Source organism: Microtus oregoni, unplaced genomic scaffold, assembly GCF_018167655.1.
Source record: "Microtus oregoni isolate MIOR12 unplaced genomic scaffold, Mior012 000047F_ref0000412, whole genome shotgun sequence".
Lineage (NCBI taxonomy): Eukaryota > Metazoa > Chordata > Mammalia > Rodentia > Cricetidae > Microtus > Microtus oregoni.
This window is the reverse complement of record NW_024543221.1, coordinates 17,232,284-17,250,333: the sequence shown is the minus strand read 5'-3', so window position 1 is coordinate 17,250,333 and position 18,050 is coordinate 17,232,284. Positions and strand designations below refer to the sequence as shown.

Genomic DNA, 18,050 nt, shown 5'->3' with positions numbered 1-18,050 from the left:
GTTTTATCAGGGAAAGTAATGTGAGCTTTCTAATATGGAGATACCCACAGGCAGAAACTGGTGGTGGCAGTGGGGAGCCCATGTGAATAAACCAAGGCAAGCAAAGCCTGAACGTGTACGTTAAGTGGAATGCCAGGAACCAGTGTCTGGGGTGTGGCTGGAGCATCAGATGGGTGAGAAAAGAACATTCCACTGTAGCTAGTTTGTGCTGGAGCTCAATGTCTTCAGCACTGCCCAATATGCCCAGAGTTCATTGTCTAGGCAAATTTTGAGATAGAAGTGGTGCCTATTATTGAGAGAATTCTAAGAAGAAGGGAAGCTGGATGGGAAAAGTGGTTTATTCTATGAAGGCTGTTGTGACAAAATACTATAAACTGTGTGGCTTATAAACAAGAGAAATGTATTTCTTGATTCCAGAGGTTGGGAGTCCTAAATTAAGATAAGACGCCCGCAGACCCAGACTTTTGATTCATAGAAGTGGTCCTCATGTGTGAAAAAGAGGCTCTCTGAGCAGCCTTGAGAAGGACACTCATCCATTCATGAGGACTCCACCCCCATGATCTAGGCACCACTCAGATGCTCTGAACATCCTCACACTGGGGATTAGGTTTCAGGGGGCATAAGTGTTCAGACTGGAGCCCAGGGACAGTAATCACAGCTAGCATTGCTGTCCTGTGAGGTGACCAGGTACTGGTCACAGCTAGCATTGCTGGCCTGTGAGGTGACCAGGTACTGGTCACAGCTGGCATTGCTGGGAGCTGACCAGGTACTGGTTAAGGGCTTCTGTTTCCCTTCACCCCACCATTGTAGGAAGCAAGGCCAGTGATCATCTCACAGGACAGAGAGGAAAAGTAAGGGAGAAGAAATTCACTTGGCCAAGGCCACACATCCAGTCCTTGGAAGACTTTGAAAGCTGGCCAACACATCTCCTGACCTCCACAACTTCTCAGCCAGCACCTGTGGAGGGTCTGTCCTGCCTCTATTCCCAAAATGTCCAGGACAGAGAAGAAAGCAAGATGCAGAATAGGACAGCCTGGAATAATATTGCATAGATAGACACGGGCTAGCTTTCATCAATTTGACCCAAGCTAGAGTTGCTTGGGAGAGGGGATCTCAGTTAAAGAGTTGTCCCGTGGACATGTCTGGAGAGCGTTTTCTTGATTAGTGATAAATGCTGGAGGCTCAGCCTACCGAGGGTGGAGCCACCTATGGGTTGGCCCCTGGGTCGTCCTGGGCTATATAAGAAAGCAAGCTGAGGAAACCAAGTGGAGCAAGCCAGTCAGCAGCATACCCTCAGGTCTCTGCTTCAGGTCCTGTTCAAGTTCCTCAGTGATAGACTGTAATCAGGACTGTGCTGTCCAAATAGGCCACCCCGCACCCCAGGTTGCTTTTGGTCATGGCCTCTACCACAGAAACAGAAAACAGATGAGAACAGGAGACATCAGAAGGAGATAACAAGGAGACATAACAAGGAGACACGCATGTATTCTATTTGTTTGCATCCGTGAGAGCAAACACCACAGGCATGCACGAGAACCAACGAAAGTGGCCGCCACTAGACAGCAAGGTCAGACCCAAGGACCAAGGGATGATGCCTTTGATAACCCATGGAAATGTTGTTTTTTTCCAAGGCTGCACTCTGACACAGAATGGAAGGGATGATTTAAAAGATACGAAAGCATCTAGGGCCTAAGAGGATTTCGGAGTAGCACAGACAAGAAGGGCTTCAGAAGAGCCTTGGGAAGACAGTAGCCATTAACCTCCCTGGGGAAACTCCAGGAGAAAAGTGAGGTTGAAGGTAGCTAGAACATGGCCACACTTAAGTGAGGGTCCTCACGGAGGTGGTTATAGGACCCGTGAGGAGGTAGCTTGAGGGATCAGAGAAGGAGAAAGTCAGATGCAGAAGTCAGAGGCCTAAGGCACCTGTTAAAAAAAAAAAAAAAAAAAAAAAAAAACCACTGGTCAAGGGGCAGGGCTGAGAAGAGTTCTGAGGGAACAGAGCATCTCCAGGTCTCAAAGGTTAAGACTGGGGACAGAATGAGGGTTGAAGGTCTAGAGGAGAAGAGTGACATCAGAAAACAGGATAGAACTAGCCAAGCCCAAGGCTTCTCTCCCTGCTCCATAAGAGACAAAATAACAGGCAAAATGAGGATCACTGCTTGTCAGTCAACACAGACACCATTGCAGGGCTGGGGGAGGGGCCTTTAGGCCACCAACCCAGTGACTGCTGTGTAAAGTGGAAACTGAGTCAGGCCGTCCCAGAGAGCTTCTCTGCTTCTCTGTGTACGCTTCAGGGGTGACCCACTCCTCGGTCTCGTATTTCTGTTTTATGCTCTTACACACATCAATGCAGACAAAATTTAACACGACTGTACCACAAACCACAATTGCACAGTGTGTAAACAGCCACTCGGGCATCAAAGGGTTCTTTTTTTTTTTTTTTTCTGATACAGTTCCCTGGGAGGGAGGGAGAGCAGAGCCCAGGAAAGCAAGGAGAGACACAAGCCTCTCTAGCTACTTTTACTCCCCTTTAAGGCTGCCTGGTTACGGTCCTGGGAAAGAAAACCCCTGCATTCCTCCCCTTTAACTGGGTTTATTGTTAAAGCACCGGGCAGCTAATCCTCACAGACCTGTAGGAGCAGGCTTGCTGGCCAAGAGCACGTCTGGAGCACCCTCATTCTGAGTCCCTGGGTAAGATGATCTCTTTCTTCTCTGGGATTTGGGGAGGTTATCTTGTCTAACAAGAAACGTGGGGCATGGGAGGGAGAGTGGGCTTGAAGACTCACTTCCTTTCAGCCCCTGCCAATCTCTCCTGGCTCCTGTGGTCTCAAGGGTAAGTTGTGGCACCCGGAAAGAGAAGTCTGAATGGGGGCCTGGTAGGGGCTTCCTTGGGGAGACATCGGATCATTCCTCCAGGGCTGGCCCAGGGGAACCTTCTCTACTTACTGGCAGGGAGAGGAATAGGGGAGCTTTGTGCCCAGTTCAGTGAGCTCCTGGCTGGTGGGGTTGGATAGGGGGCATCGGGACTGACAGCTCCTTAGCACCCCTCTCCCAGCTCCCCTTTCATTCCCTCACCTCTGGGACCTACCCCATCTATCAAAAGAGAAGACACACCCTGCCCACACCAGCATCCTTGCTTGGGGTGCATAGCCTGTGGCTATTCTTCTTCCTACTCCAGGGAAAAGATGGCCTCAGGCCCTGCAGCAGCAGGGTCCCTGCAGGACTCGGCTTCCCACCCCAGGGCAAAGGCTGCTGCATCAAGATGCAGGACACGGCTCAACTGCTAAATCTGTCAGTCATAACCCAGCTCCTTCACCTTCCCCAGGGGCCCGTCTGCTCCTGGAATCTTTAAACTTCCCTAGCGTGGCTCTGTGGGGTGCTCAGAGTAGGTCTGAATTCACCACCCACCCTCTCTCCACGTAAGTTTGACGCACAACATTAACCCTGAGCATAGTGGAGGTGGCTGCAGGACCGGCTGCGGAGTGAGCCTGGCTGGCCTCCTGCTCTGGAGACAGAGAACTGATCATGAGAAAAATCTCTGAGTCGGGTGAAGAGGGTCCAGCAGGTTCCATCTCGGGTAAGGAGAGAATCTTTTCCGGATCACGGACCACAGACCACAGGCAGAATGGAGCCATCATTCCTATGCACCTGAGCTAAACCGGGGACAAAGATGAGACCCATATCTGAAACAGACCGGAGTACAAAGTGCTTAGTAATAGCCGATACCGCTGCACTTCATAGATGGCAATGGGCTTTTAATTTATCCAGAGGTGGGATAGATGGTCCCCCTCTTAGCATACAGATGGGGCCACTGGTTGTCAGGGGGATATGAGGATCCCTGCTATAAAGTCAGCTACCTCTGGCATCCCTTATGTGTTGGTAGCATTTGAACCCCAGTCCATTTCATGTGGCTCTGAGGTGTGTGTGTGTGTGTGTGTGTGTGTGTGTGTGTGTGTGTGTGTAGTCCTGTTTAGAAAGATGAGGAAAACTTTGGGAAAGACTGAGGTCTGAGGAAGTGAAGGTTTAAGCTGGAGACTGCAGCAGCTCAGGAATAGACATGGTGCCCTGGCTTCACCAATGGGCACTACAGGATGTTAGGTATAATTCTTTCCCAGATCATTGAAGCCATGTGTCTCCCAGAAATAAATCAGGTGCTTTACAGTATCATAAGGAAGTAGGTGGAGATGAGTGACATCCCAGCAGCCACCTCCAGAAAACAGGCAACAGGTCCCGTGGTATACTGACAAGGACACTGGACTGGTAGAAACCTTAGAACTGGGCTCCCAGACCGACACGGTCACACACTGTCTGCTTGATTCAGGGCACGGCATTCCTGGGACACCATTCTCCACCAGTATATCAGCTATAAAACGGTGTCACTTTGAAAAGTGGCAGGGAAACCACAAGAGGGATCATGTCTGCAAAATGCTTAGCACTGCTCTGTCCAGAGGCTCAGTCCTTGCCCTTTTTTTCCACAAGGCCTGGGAGCAAGTCTGGCTACAAAGAAAAGAACATGTGTCTCTCTAAAAGGAGGGCTCTTCTCCCCCAAACACACACACACGCACTCACACACACAGCCAGAAATAAGCTGCCACACGGAGTGCGTGTGAGTGACGAGTGAAGGCACCCAGCTGCCGCCGCATGCCAGAGCCCGGGAGTGAATGAGCTGGAGCATGAATGAGAGGAGGAGCAGTGGCCTCTGAGGAAAGACAGTGGCTGCCTCTACAATTGCAGGCAGGCCGCCATGGTCAACGGCAATGGGGCTGGGGCAAAGCAGCTGCCAGACAGAAAGTAGCCATGGGGGAAGGGTTGCTCAGCCTGTCTGTGAAGATCAAAGCTGTGTCCCCAGTGGGAAGCTTTGCCACTCCATGCATCTTAGTGCAGCTTCCTGAGTTCAGCCTGTCTGTCCTCTGACTTCTTCTGTATGAATCTTGCTGTCCCTTTCTGAGAGCTCCAGCGAAGTACCTGGTTGTGATATTTAACTGTAACGAGTCCCAGGCCTGCACAGCAGAAGCACCTCATACGTGCGCGTTAGGCATCATAGCCGTCAATGTGTGGCACAAGACACACAAACGATGCTCATTAACTCTTAAGGACAGCCGCACATGGCGTGTGGAGAGACATACCCAGGCTTGTCTCCCTCCCATTGAGGTAGATGCCTAGTTTCTCAGCTGAAGACCAGGTGGAATACGGAGTTCATACTTGGGGCTGTGTGGTGTGGAAGTGGGTCTGTCTCCTAGGTTTCCAGAACCCCAGAAAGATGGGTGCTCACATTCAGGGAGGCCTGGGAGAGCAATGGTGGCTCAGGGGCAGTAGCTCCACATCTCCTGTCCTGCCCATCCCCACCGGGATGTTTACCAGTAGGTAAAACATCACCTACAGCCCCTGCTCTCCCCCCATGCTTGGTATTCAGCTCATGTACCATACTGGGTATGTTATGTGTGCTGGAGCGGATGCACGTGCCTTCCGATGCCTCTGACCTCATAGACATCCTGAGTAATAGACCGGAGAGAGCTAGTTCCATTCTGCAGATGAAACGGAGAAAGCCAGTGTGGTTAAGGCTAAGCAGCTACTCCAGTCTTCTGGCTGTCACTGTATCCCAACCTCATGGTCACTAGGGCAAGCCACAGAGAGGACTCTTGCTTCTGCTCTGAGATGTGCACTGCTAACCTTAAGCCAACTTGTCAAGCAATAAGATGATTTGGTTGAGCTGGAATGTGGAAATGTGGGTTTTCCATGGAAATAAACTGCAGGCCAACTGAACACCTTCTTCAGGGGTTTTGTGAGCAGAAATTGGCATGTGGTCACAGGCTGTGAACAAGCAGAGTGGGCCTGGGTGTTCCTCCCCAGAAGCGGGACTCTGGGGTCCTGTAACCTGTGGACTAGACACAGTTTGTGTCTGCTTTACGGACATCACCATGTGCTTGTGACACCCCCAGAATGGGCAGGACTGTGATGGGTGGCAATGGGATGCTGGGAATTTCATGTATTCCACAAAAAGATAAAGTAAAAATAGTATTGGAGATGTCCCCACCTGCGTGAGCCAAGGCTCTTCATGAGCATCCGCAGGTCCCTGTTGCTGATGGGCATTAAGAAGGCATATCATCAAGGAAATGTGGGGACAGCTAGCAGAGTCCACAGTAAGTGTCTGTTGTCGTCCTCAGAGCCTTCCGGGAGCTGGTGTGGATGGAGGCTCTAGAGGCAGCCCCAGCACAGCAAAGCTGTCTTTTCTTAGGGAGCACCATCCAGTGTGCTCTCAGCCCAGACTCTGTATTGCAGAGGACAGTAAAGTCTGGTGCAGATCAGAATTTTGGAAATGGTGGTACCAGGTCAGGAAAACCTCCAGCTTTCACCCTCTGGACTGGAGTTGTCTGCTCCATGTGTAGCTCTGCTTGGAGGCAGAGCAGACTTTCTCACTAAAGATGACCCAACTGATAACCTCCCTCCCAGCACCCACAGGCCCACAAGGCCATGCTTCCATCAATCCAGGAGGGAAGAACAAAGAAATCTTAGGTAACTGAGGATAGAGTTCTAGGGTATAGAGCTTGCTTAGTGGGGAGGCTCTGGAAGGACTTGATCCCCAGCACCAGAAAAGAAAAACAAAATCTCGGAGTGCCCTGATTCATTTAGGGTCGGCGAAAGCTAGCAAGGTAATGCCTTGCCGAGAAGCTGCAGGCGGGCATGCTGGAAGTACAGCAGTTGATCCTCTGTGGGCAGAACTGAGAGCCATTATCCGCGGATTCAGAACCACAGAGACGGCACACTAAACAGCCTCTGACTCTGCCCTTCTGGTGTGTGCAGGAGAGCTTAGACGCATCATGACATCCCTGCATTGTGTGCGTGAGGTGGGGGGAACAGGTTCCAGTACAACGATTCCAGGATGCTAACAGAGCAACACTGACTCCATAAATGGTCCTAAATAGCCACATTGAACAAGGGAGTGAAGAGTCAGAAAGTATGGGTCATGATGTGGCCTAGCATGTGGGCTTAGTGATAGCAGTGGGGAGAACCTTGCAGATGTACCTCATCTTCCAGAGTTCCTTCTGACTTTGGTGGAACTGGGAAGGAGAGGATAGCAAGCCCCATGGGACACCATGGTCAGGCCTGTTGCCTGCTGGGCTCGTGCTCAGCATCTCTCGGCCACATCTCATCAACGGCCAGGCTGGCTGCCAACGCAGGTTAGAGCGCCTGTCCCAGAAGCACGGGAAGGGCTCATACATGCCATGACTGAGGTTGTCCTGCATGTCCTCTGGGAAGAAGTGTCCCCTCTGACTCCTCCCTTGATAGAAACTTAAAGGACACCAAGAGGCTAAGAAAGACCAAGCCTTCATCTCTTTGGGGTTATTTCTAGAGAGGATGATTGCCTAAAACAGGGTGGCCAAACACCAGATACCTCTCAGGAGAGAAGAACTGACCTGACTTAGACAGTGTCCCAGAGACTCAGGACTGGATGCAGATCACATCCTTCTGATGCCAGGGCAACGACAAGATACAGGGCAATCTGGCTTTTTGCCACCATTTTGCCTCCCTCTCTGTGCTTCAGAAAAAACTTCATATCAAGGGCTGCAGTGGAATGCCACGCTCTGCAGGGCAAAAGTATACGCATCTACCATTCATACCCATGTCAAGCCCAGCTCCTACCTGAAACCAGCCCATTTTCCAGGGGCTCAGGCTAGCTAGACCTCCTGTGTGCACCAGGCTCAGTCATGGGAACCGCATGTTGGAAATGCGTGTTCTTGGGCACACTGCCTATAGTTACATAGATACAGACCTGCATCCATTCTTTCCGGCTAGATTGCAAGTGCCTACAGGGCCAGGCTTGTGTCACAGAAATACTTGTATTCAGTGCCGAGTATGTATACAGGAAGTACTTAATAAATGCTCACTGAATGAAAGGGTGTTTACCTCGTGATTCAGAGATGGTTTTATATGAACACGGTCATTTTTCTTTGCCAGGAGTATTTGGTATAGGAGTCTTTGGTATAGAATCCTCGCAAGATCTCACTTTATTGAGGAGTGAGGGGCATAAACCAGGCACACATGCCAACATGGGGATGCCCCTTGAAGGTCTCTAAAGAGGTGAAGTTGGTCATAAGCTCCAGAGAAGTCTGTGGGAACTGCTCCTAAGCTCTAAAACCCAGTGGAAGTTGTTATGAGAAACTGTGTGAGGCAGAGTACCTGGGAAGCAAAGAGAATATCAGAGCTCAGGGTGTCTCTGAAGTCAGGGGAGAAGAGGCAGGAGAGCCCGGAGCAGAAAGTGGCAGGGTGGATGAGCCCCTCTCCCCCTACCTGTGACCACCCTACCTGGGCCTCCTCCCCAGGAGGTCTCTGGGGTATGATGGATTGTGGGAGACCAGCTTTAGAAGGTGTGGGGTCCAGATCTGCTCCTTGAGTGTTTCACACAGATGATGAAGCTAAATTGTTAGGACTCGTTGTATGGGAGGAGGGGTGGGCGGGAAAGATGTTTTCTACGGCTTCTCCTCGGCTAAGAATACTATGTTTTTAAGGCTATTTAGGAGCAATGGGAAGGAAGGAACATTGAGCACAGATCAGCTAATGAGGCCTGGGAGCTTCCTGCAGAGCAGGCAGCCATTCTCCACGGGTCCTGAACGGGGAGCGGCGTGCACAGCCAAGGTCCCCAGGCTCGGGTTCTTCTTTAGCTCCTCACCCAGAGCGAGCTCCAGTCCCGCTGTTCTGTAGAGGTGAGAAACCCAAAGGGAGGTGTGCAAACCAACCTTGTCTATCCTGCTCATTTAGACATGCACCCCTTTATCCTGGCTGCTGCCTTCTTCAAGACCGCCCACCAAGAGCGTTACCCAATAGGACGCTATCCCTGGGTACTAGCCAGCCCAGCCATAAGCCTGACATACTGCCATGCACAGCTCAGCTACAACTGTCCCCTTCCTTTCCTGGCTGCACAGTTGGTGGGATCCAGGCATTCCCCCCCCCACACACACACACCAAGGCTCCTGAGAAGTTTGGGGTTTGTGATATGCAAAGGTGTCAAGCTCAGGCTGCACATGATCCATCATCCTCAGGGCACCTGTCTTACCCAGGCCAAGACATTAATAGAGAGAGGGGATTCGAACCTAGGATTCAAACCAGTCTGTTTACCTAACGTAAAGTTGCAGAAGCAAAAGCATGTTGTGCATATGTAAGCATGTGTGAGTACACATGAATGTGTGTGTGTGTGATAGACCTCAGATGCTGCTGCTGCTGCTAGTGTTGTTGTTGTGGTGGTGGTGTTTTTGTGACCTCACTGAGGAGAACAGGCTGGCCCAGCAGTAAGCCCAGGAGATCCACCTGTCTCCACCTCCCCTCCCCTCCAGCACACGTGTGTTACTATGTTCAACTATTCCTAGAGCTCAAACTCACGTCCTCTGACTTTCAAATGAGCACTTTATTGGCTGCGCTCTCTCCACAGCCTTCTAAATGGCCTCAGGGATTTTTACAGGCATGTGTTTTTGTTTTAAAGTGGGATCAGTGCCACTGCCTAAAAGGAGTAACCACCGGACATATTTTCCTACTTCTCTGTCAGGTTCAAGGGTAGAGGGTGTTGGCTGAAGTGGTGTCCCTCTTATCACTGACACTCAGTAGCTGTGCACTCCACTGTCCTGGCTTCCCTGCCTTGGGAACCCCAAGCCCTATTTTTCTGTAGGATAGCAGCTCTGTGCAGGTTTTTGCTTGTTTGACTCCTTTGCCGGCTTCAGGTCTCAGCTGCTTACAATGCCTCCCCTGTCCTTACCTGAAGACCCCTTCTTTGTCCCCATTACCCAAGTCTCGTGTCACTTAGCCATCATCATGGGTGTCACTGACTGACGCATCACCTGGCTACCCCGGGAAGGAGCGCCATGGTCCAGCTTGTCCACTATTACCTATCTACTTATTAAAACATCACTGGTGCTGCATTCATGTGTGCAGCCCCAGAGCTCTGATGCACAGTGAGGCAAGCTTCCATTCAGATGCTAACAAAATCCACCCAGCTCCATGAGCAGACTGTGGGGGGTAGCAGAGGAAAAACACGGCTCCTTCACAGAAGCTGCACCAGGTAGGAGCAAGATGGGGGAAGGAGCCAGGTTGACTCCAGAGACTGAATAAACAGTAAGTTCCCAAGCTTAGCCCAGATGCCCAAGGACTAGGTGCACCATATCAGTCTATGCGCTGTGCACCTTCACTAAAGCTGTGCACCTTCACTACCGCTGTGCACCTTCACTACCGCTGTGCACCTTCACTAACTCTGTACATGTTCACTACCGCTGTGCACCTTCACTACCGCTGTGCACCATCACTATCGCTGTGCACCTTCACTATCGCTGTGCACCTTCACTAACTCTGTACATGTTCACTACCGCTGTGCACCTTCACTACCACTGTGCACCTTCACTAACACGTGCACCTTCACTAACACTGTGCACCTTCACTAACACTTGCACCTTCACTAACACGTGCACCTTCACTTACACTGTGCACCTTCACTTACACTGTGCACCTTCACTACCGCTGTGCACCTTCACTAACGCTGTGCACCTTCACTACCGCTGTGCACCTTCACTACCACTGTGCACCTTCACTAACACTGTGCACCTTCACTAACACTGTGCACCTTCACTACCGCTGTGCACCTTCACTAACACTGTGCACCTTCACTACCGCTGTGCACCTTCACTAAAACGTGCACCTTCACTAAAACGTGCACCTTCACTAACGCTGTGCACCTTCACTAACACTGTGCACCTTCACTACCGCTGTGCACCTTCACTAACACTGTGCACCTTCACTACCGCTGTGCACCTTCACTAAAACGTGCACCTTCACTAAAACGTGCACCTTCACTACCGCTGTGCACCTTCACTAACACTGTGCACCTTCACTACCGCTGTGCACCTTCACTAACGCTGTGCACCTTCACTACCGCTGTGCACCTTCACTAACACGTGCACCTTCACTAACGCGCAGATGGACGTCGGGTCTCCACCCTCAGTCTCCACCCTCCTGTGTCTAGCGAGCAGATGCAGAGCCGCCATTCACTGGAGTTGTGCTAGCATTTTAGAAGACCAGTGGGAGAATGCTCTTATTTTTGCCATTTCCCAGGTTCTGCTCCCAGTCTCTCCTTCTGGCCATTACGTCATGATCTGGGTGTTTTAAATTCTCTTGCAACCTGTTCTGTCTTATTTGAGAAACGCTTTGACCAGACCTTGTCTTGCTTTCCTGCCTCCCACGAAGCTTCCCAAGCAGCTTCAACTCTGGAGGGGATGGGGCAAAAGGAGGAGGAGGAGGACGACGACTGTGGTTCCTGGAAGAAACAGACCACCAATATCAGGAAAACCTTCATATTCATGGAAGTGCTGGGATCGTAAGTCCCGGGGCTGGGCTGCCTGCTGGGGGAGGTTAGACCCTGAAACTCACTCCCAGTTTGCACCGAGAGACTTGGACAGAATTTTATTGCACCGGGGTTAGAGTGGCAGAAGAGGTACCTGTTACTTTAATGACCCGGAGCCCTCAGGAGATGCCAACCCCTCCCCGGATTCTCTCTCCTAAGCCACCCCAGAGGCTCCTAACAGACTCCCAGAAAGCAGGTGGGTTCCTCAGCCCATCACTTCCCCTTTACCCCTCCTCTTTTCCTTATTCCAGGGCTTTACAAATGCTGGAGCCCACGGTGCCTGGGCATGCCCCCTAGACAGCAATCACATGGTTGGCTGACTCCATATGAGGCTGCTTGTCTGGAGGAGACTGGCCACTCAGTCCTGCCTGTCCCCAGGAGGTCACAGGTTCTGATGCAGGCCAGCCAGCAGCTCCAGCCACCAGTGTTCGCCTCTTCAGAACCCCAGCTGGCCAGCTAATGAGACAGGGATAATTGGGCCCAGGCAAGCACGGAGTCAGCAGGCTTCTCCCTCTAGCAAGCTTCCTAGCCAGCGCTGGCTAAGCGTCGCTTCACCCTGCCCTGGCCAGGAGACCATGACCTCAGACAGTGAGAGATGCCCATTCTTTCTGGAGACAGACAGGCACCAGGCACCACTGGGAAGAGACTCAGGCTGTCCCTACACAGGGAGGTACCCGACTGTGCATGCACAGGGGGACACAGAGGCAGTGCTGCTTGTCAGAGCCCTGACCTTCCTTCAAGGACCCTGCCAACATGAGGGGTGGCTGGAAAGTGGCGGCTGGCCGAAGAGAGACAAGGCTCACATGTGAATCAAAATGATTTGCTAACCAGCCATAAACTCAAGAAGTGAAGAGCAAGAAGCCCAGCTTGACGAGAGCTGATGTGACTCTGTCTCCTAGGAGACATCCCAGAGGCAGATATGTCCTTCCTCCTGGTGATCAGAGAGGCCCCTCACCGCAGCCCCGTGCAAACCTAGAGGGTCACAGGAGCTGTTTCAGAGCTATGGATCTGGCTTTCAAAGGAGTTTAGACATAAGGAAAAGATGGGATTGATTCAAATAAACCCTTCCATGTAGATCCAACTGTTAGTGTGTCTCTGCTTGTCATCCCTGTGTCCTCCAGCCCCATGCCTGCAGATTCAGCCATCAGAAAGTCAAACACAGCAGGAGAAGAAATGGGTCTGTCCTGGACACGTCCAGGTTTCTCCTACCCTCATTCCCCGACAGGACAACATAGCTATGATTGGCACAGCACGCACCGCAAAAGCTAAGATTCTAACATGAGCCATCAAGTCCCAGGTTCCGCCCCTAGCTTACCTGTTACCTGAGGTTCTGATGGCTGATCTCGGGGGCCCTTCACCTCTGAAGCCTGTCAAATCCTACTGGGTTCCAACCATCATGCCCCAGCATCTGTAGAGACTCCTAGGAAGTGAATCGGCTTTGCCAAGCCTCCATGGGGTTTGCCATAGGGAGAAATGTCCACAGCTGAAGCAGTCTGTGGGGAGAGCACAGGGAAAAGCAGCTGCCTAAGTCCCCTCATCTATCCCATGCCATCTACAAAGCGAAGAGCACACTGGCATGTCAGACGATAGGTCACGGGCATGCAGCTCATCTGAGTTCAGGGTGACAAAGGAAACTTGTCACCCAAACGTTCCTCTTCATCCTTCCCCTTGGCTTCGGGCATGCTCTCTGTCAGCCAGAGCCACATTCTCTGTCTTGGCCTCTTCCCCACAGAGGAGCCTTCTCAGAGGTGTTCCTGGTGAAGCAGAGAGTGACCGGGAAACTTTTTGCCCTGAAGTGCATCAAGAAGTCACCGGCCTTCCGGGACAGTAGCCTAGAGAACGAGATTGCTGTGTTGAAATCGGCTTTGCCAAGCCTCCATGGGGTTTGCCATAGGGAGAAATGTCCACAGCTGAAGCAGTCTGTGGGGAGAGCACAGGGAAAAGCAGCTGCCTAAGTCCCCTCATCTATCCCATGCCATCTACAAAGCGAAGAGCACACTGGCATGTCAGACGATAGGTCACGGGCATGCAGCTCATCTGAGTTCAGGGTGACAAAGGAAACTTGTCACCCAAACGTTCCTCTTCATCCTTCCCCTTGGCTTCGGGCATGCTCTCTGTCAGCCAGAGCCACATTCTCTGTCTTGGCCTCTTCCCCACAGAGGAGCCTTCTCAGAGGTGTTCCTGGTGAAGCAGAGAGTGACCGGGAAACTTTTTGCCCTGAAGTGCATCAAGAAGTCACCGGCCTTCCGGGACAGTAGCCTAGAGAACGAGATTGCTGTGTTGAAAAGGTGAGTAGTTGCCAGGACCGGCAGCAGGGACAGGGAGGCAGCTGTGGGATTCTGACTGCCCTTCCCTCGGGGTTGCCACACCTGTGGGCCTCGGGCCTTCTGAATCGTTGTCAAGTTAGACAGGCAGCTGGGCCAGAGGAATTGTTTGCCCAGCAAATGGACTCGCTCATACATGTAGGCCAGAGAGTGAGTAGCACAGAGAACCGACAGCCTGATTGACGGCTGACAGCAGGAAGAATCGATGACTGCAGAGGCAGTAGGACTTGAGAGTTAGCCTTGGTTTGATCCAGAGAGAACCCACAGGCATCCTGAAACTGCCTGAGGCTGGACTGACGTATCACCGGAGGCGAGGCTCTTACAGTGAGCCTGTGGGATGCCTGTGGCATGCTGAACGCGGTGACCGTGAGGCTCTTACCGTGAGCCTGTGGGACGCCTGTGACACGCTGAAAGCCACGGCAGATGCACTGACACCCGAGCAGAACCATTGGCTGAGACAGGTATTGCCCAGGAGCCCACACTGCCCAGCTGGGGAGAAGCACCCACAATTACCTTGTCTCCCACCTGACCGGCTGTAATCCAGCAGAGAGTATAGTACGGAGACGACAGGTTCGTTTTTTTGCTCGCCCACATGCCCCACGAATGTGAGTGATTCGGTACATTTTCCAAGAAGAAAGACTTTGATGAGAGAGTGGAGTTTTGTGGGCAAGGAGGCAGCACAGAAAGGAAAGTCAGGAGCTTTGCAAGAATTTGTGCAGAATCATGGAAGTGTGAGGACAGAGGATGGACTAGAACTCCCACACTTTGCGTGGGTAGCATCAAGGACAAGCAGTGTGAATAGAGTGTGGACCGGGAACAAGGTTTGCAGAGGATCAAAGATGCTGGCTTTATCATATGAACAAAGAGGACTGATGGATAGATTTCAAACAAGGAGACAGAATCAGATGAATAATCATCCCTCTTCGACGTGCAGGAAGGCAGGGTAAGGAAACCAGCCCTGGGAATGGGAGACCCGTTATAAAAACCCTTCACATCAGTTTACACAGGGTAGAAGGCAGGAGTGGCAGGATTGTGAGGAGAGAGTTAGGGGTTAACCAGAGAGAGTGCCACAGAGCAGAGCATTTAAAATGACCCTGAAACTAAGCCAATTGCCCACTGGGTAGAAAGTGAAACTATTGCTTGGAATAAAGAACAAAAAGCATAAACTTCAAGGAAGCAAGAAGAAATCCATTGGAACATATGTACTGGAGATGTCCACTTCTCTCTCTGCAGGGGAAAGCCTGGGCTGGAGGGTGGGGGGAGGCGCACTCTATTGATCTTTCTTACTGCACTGTGTAACAGCCTTGATATTCAGTACACATAAGTTCAATGCATGAATCATAAGGAAGTTAATATGAGCATTGCCAGGGAGGTGGAGTCCTTCTAGGGACCATAGTACCAACTCTAGGGTAGAAAGATACCTTAAATTATTTATCTACCACTGGCTATGTCTTTCCCAAGCACCAAGCACTATACTATGCATTTTGTGCATTTTCATTTTTTAAAAAGATTTTTAAAATTTTTTACAATGTGTTTTTAATCGATTATTTTTATTATTATTACTGTTATTTGTGCATGTGTACATGATGTGTGAGCACACATGCCATGGTGGGCAGTGGAGGTTTGAGGAACCTCAGATTGGTCCCAGGGGTTGGACTCACGTCAGCAGACTTCTGCAGCAAGCACCTTAATCATTGAGCCAACTGCATTTTCCTCTTTAATCCTGGTATAACTAAATGACAGAGATGTACTTTTCAGCCTAAAATGTAAAGAAGGAAGGGTTTGTTTGACTCACAGTTTGAAGGATCTAGTCCATTATGGAGAAGAAGAGGCAGGAACACCAGGCGGCCGTGCGCATCACACTCACAGGCAGGAAGCCGAGAGAGGATTGCTGGCGCTCAGCTCACTTCCTCTGTTTCAGTCAGCCTGGACCCCTGGCCCCTGGGATGGTGCTGCCCACAGACAGAGAGGTCTTTCATCCGCAGCTGCTTTGTGCTGGCCTCATCAGGAAGGCTTCTCAGACCATCCAAACCATCTTATAAAAACTTGTGTATAAGTCTGCCGTCTTTGTCTGGACCACCTGAACCACATCTCCATCACAGGATTCTAATCTTTTCCAGGATCAAGCACGAGAACATCGTGACCCTGGAGGACATCTACGAGAGCACCACCCACTACTACCTGGTCATGCAGCTGTAAGTGAAGGTGACCCTCGTCCCTAAAGAGCCCTTGGGGAGGAGGGTAAGGGGATAAAGTTAAGAAAGCTCCAAGGGCTCTGAACTGCTGTCCTTCTGGGTCAGAGTGCTTCTCGTGCGGCGCTGAAGCTGCCCTGGGCTGATTGAGCTGGTTCATACCAGCACAGGCTTGCAGTTGGGAAATTTCCTAGGAGCAGACAATAGCTGTGCATGCTCTTTGCTACCCGCAAATCTTCTCGGATTTCCCAACCACTCAGCCACTGAAAAGGCAAATGTCAGGCATGATGTAAGCCACCAGAACCCTCCTCTGGCACCACCTTAATGAGTCTATGTCTATGGACTCAGTAGTAAACATATCAACATCACTCTAGGATAACGTGATCGTAAGGAGCAGAAACCTTAGGTAGATGATTTCAGTTCAGTGAAAAGAACAAATCTCTCGGGAGAGACCTACTTACATTCCATGCAGGCTATGTGGTATATTCTTCTGTACAACTGCAGAATGGTCTCTGTGTCTGTCACCACCACACAGAAGAGTTGCACCTGTTTTGTGAGGTGGCAGGGGTGGAGCTGTTGCAACTACAAAGGGTCGGGTTTCAACATGATATCTAGAAATATTAAGAATATACTCAAGGAAACACAGTCTTTCCCTGGAGACAGTGACTTCTCTGGCCCTCACATTCGAGTACTGGCCAGAAACTTCTAGAAACATAGTATAGATGATATCAAAGATAATGGAGGGGCAGGCTTGATTTTTAAGCTCCAAAATCTTCATTTCCCATACCATTCAAGTTTCGAAATACTCCTTTGTCCCTATCTGAAACTGCAGCCATAGGTTGCCCAGTTTCCCTAAAGGGGAAGGAAGTTTTGTTACAAAGGTATGCATAATTAATCTCATTTTCACACTTTGTCCAATTTTGAGTCACCTCTCTGTGTTATAATGGTTTCTTGTGTCCCAAGAAAGCAAAGACCGTTGGTATCCATAGGAAGGAATGCCTAGCTTTTCCAGGCACTCTAACCAAGGCCGTTTGAACTATACTAAAGCTTCCAGAAAGAGAACAACCGACGCTTGAACCAAAGAAATGGTCCCTAGTGATCATCCTAAACACCCAGAGGGAATATTCTGAGGCAGAAGAGTGCCTTCCTGCACCCTCAAATCTCAATTCAGGGTGTCTGCCCGTGCTTACAGCCCATGGCTACAGAGAAGTGCTTGCCATTTGACCTGATACAGAATCAGATTCTTGCATCTACAGTGTTTCTGGGGGTGAGCTTTTTGACCGGATCCTGGAGCGTGGTGTCTACACAGAGAAAGATGCCAGCCTGGTCATCCAGCAGGTCTTGTCGGCAGTGAAATACCTCCATGAGAATGGCATCGTCCACAGAGACCTCAAGGTGACAGGGCAAGAGTGCTGGGTGGGAAACGCATGTCAGGAAAGCCGAGTGAGCCTCATGGTGCTGCATCAGACTGGGAAGTAGAACTCTCAGGGAATGTTGGCCTGGTTGGGCTCAAAAGGCCACTTCTGCTCTAAGATTCCTTATGCTGATCATAGATGATCATTGTTCAGCTATGCCTTAGACTTTTTAAGAGCCTTTTGAATGCTCTCCCCATTAAGATGTCAAAATACCTCACAGCCAGTCAAATTCAAGCATAACAAACACTCACTAAGGGTCTAAACAGGCACCACAATAGGCTTTGGGAGATAACAGACAATTAGCCAAGGGTTTGGTCCTGCAAAATGCAGTTTAGAGTAGTTGGGAATGGGGAGAGGTGAGCAAAGCCAGGACCATAAGCAAGATACAGAGATTTTGGATCCTGAGAAAAGGTGCAGATAGAAGGAAAGTAGAAAAGAATAGACAAAGGGGTTGTGGCCTCTGAATTGGGAGCCCAGGGCTTAGCGTCCCAGAAAACCCCATATCAAGAAGGACCGGAACACCGTTCAGATGGTTCCTTCATATGCTGTGTATCTTCTGTAGCCTGAGAACCTGCTGTACCTCACCCCTGAGGAGAACTCCAAGATCATGATCACTGACTTCGGTCTATCTAAGATGGAGCAGAATGGAGTTATGTCCACAGCCTGTGGGACCCCAGGCTACGTGGGTGAGTCCAGGAGCTGCAGAAGCTGGCCGTGTGTTTGTTCAACCACGAGTGTT

The 18,050-nt window shown here is 50.6% G+C and overlaps 1 protein-coding gene across 1 annotated transcript in view; it reads left to right on the top strand.

Moving 5' to 3' along the window:
* The first annotated feature begins 3,468 nt into the window (after positions 1–3,468).
* Camk1g (calcium/calmodulin dependent protein kinase IG) overlaps positions 3,469–18,050 on the top strand; it is a 28,151-nt gene continuing 13,569 nt past the window's right edge. The window contains exons 1-6 of the mRNA XM_041635526.1: positions 3,469–3,577; positions 11,224–11,353; positions 13,540–13,668; positions 15,825–15,899; positions 17,153–17,291; positions 17,874–17,997. Of these exons, the coding sequence (XP_041491460.1) occupies positions 3,526–3,577; positions 11,224–11,353; positions 13,540–13,668; positions 15,825–15,899; positions 17,153–17,291; positions 17,874–17,997 (649 nt within the window). The 5' untranslated portion in view covers positions 3,469–3,525. The remainder of the gene's footprint in view (positions 3,578–11,223; positions 11,354–13,539; positions 13,669–15,824; positions 15,900–17,152; positions 17,292–17,873; positions 17,998–18,050) is intronic.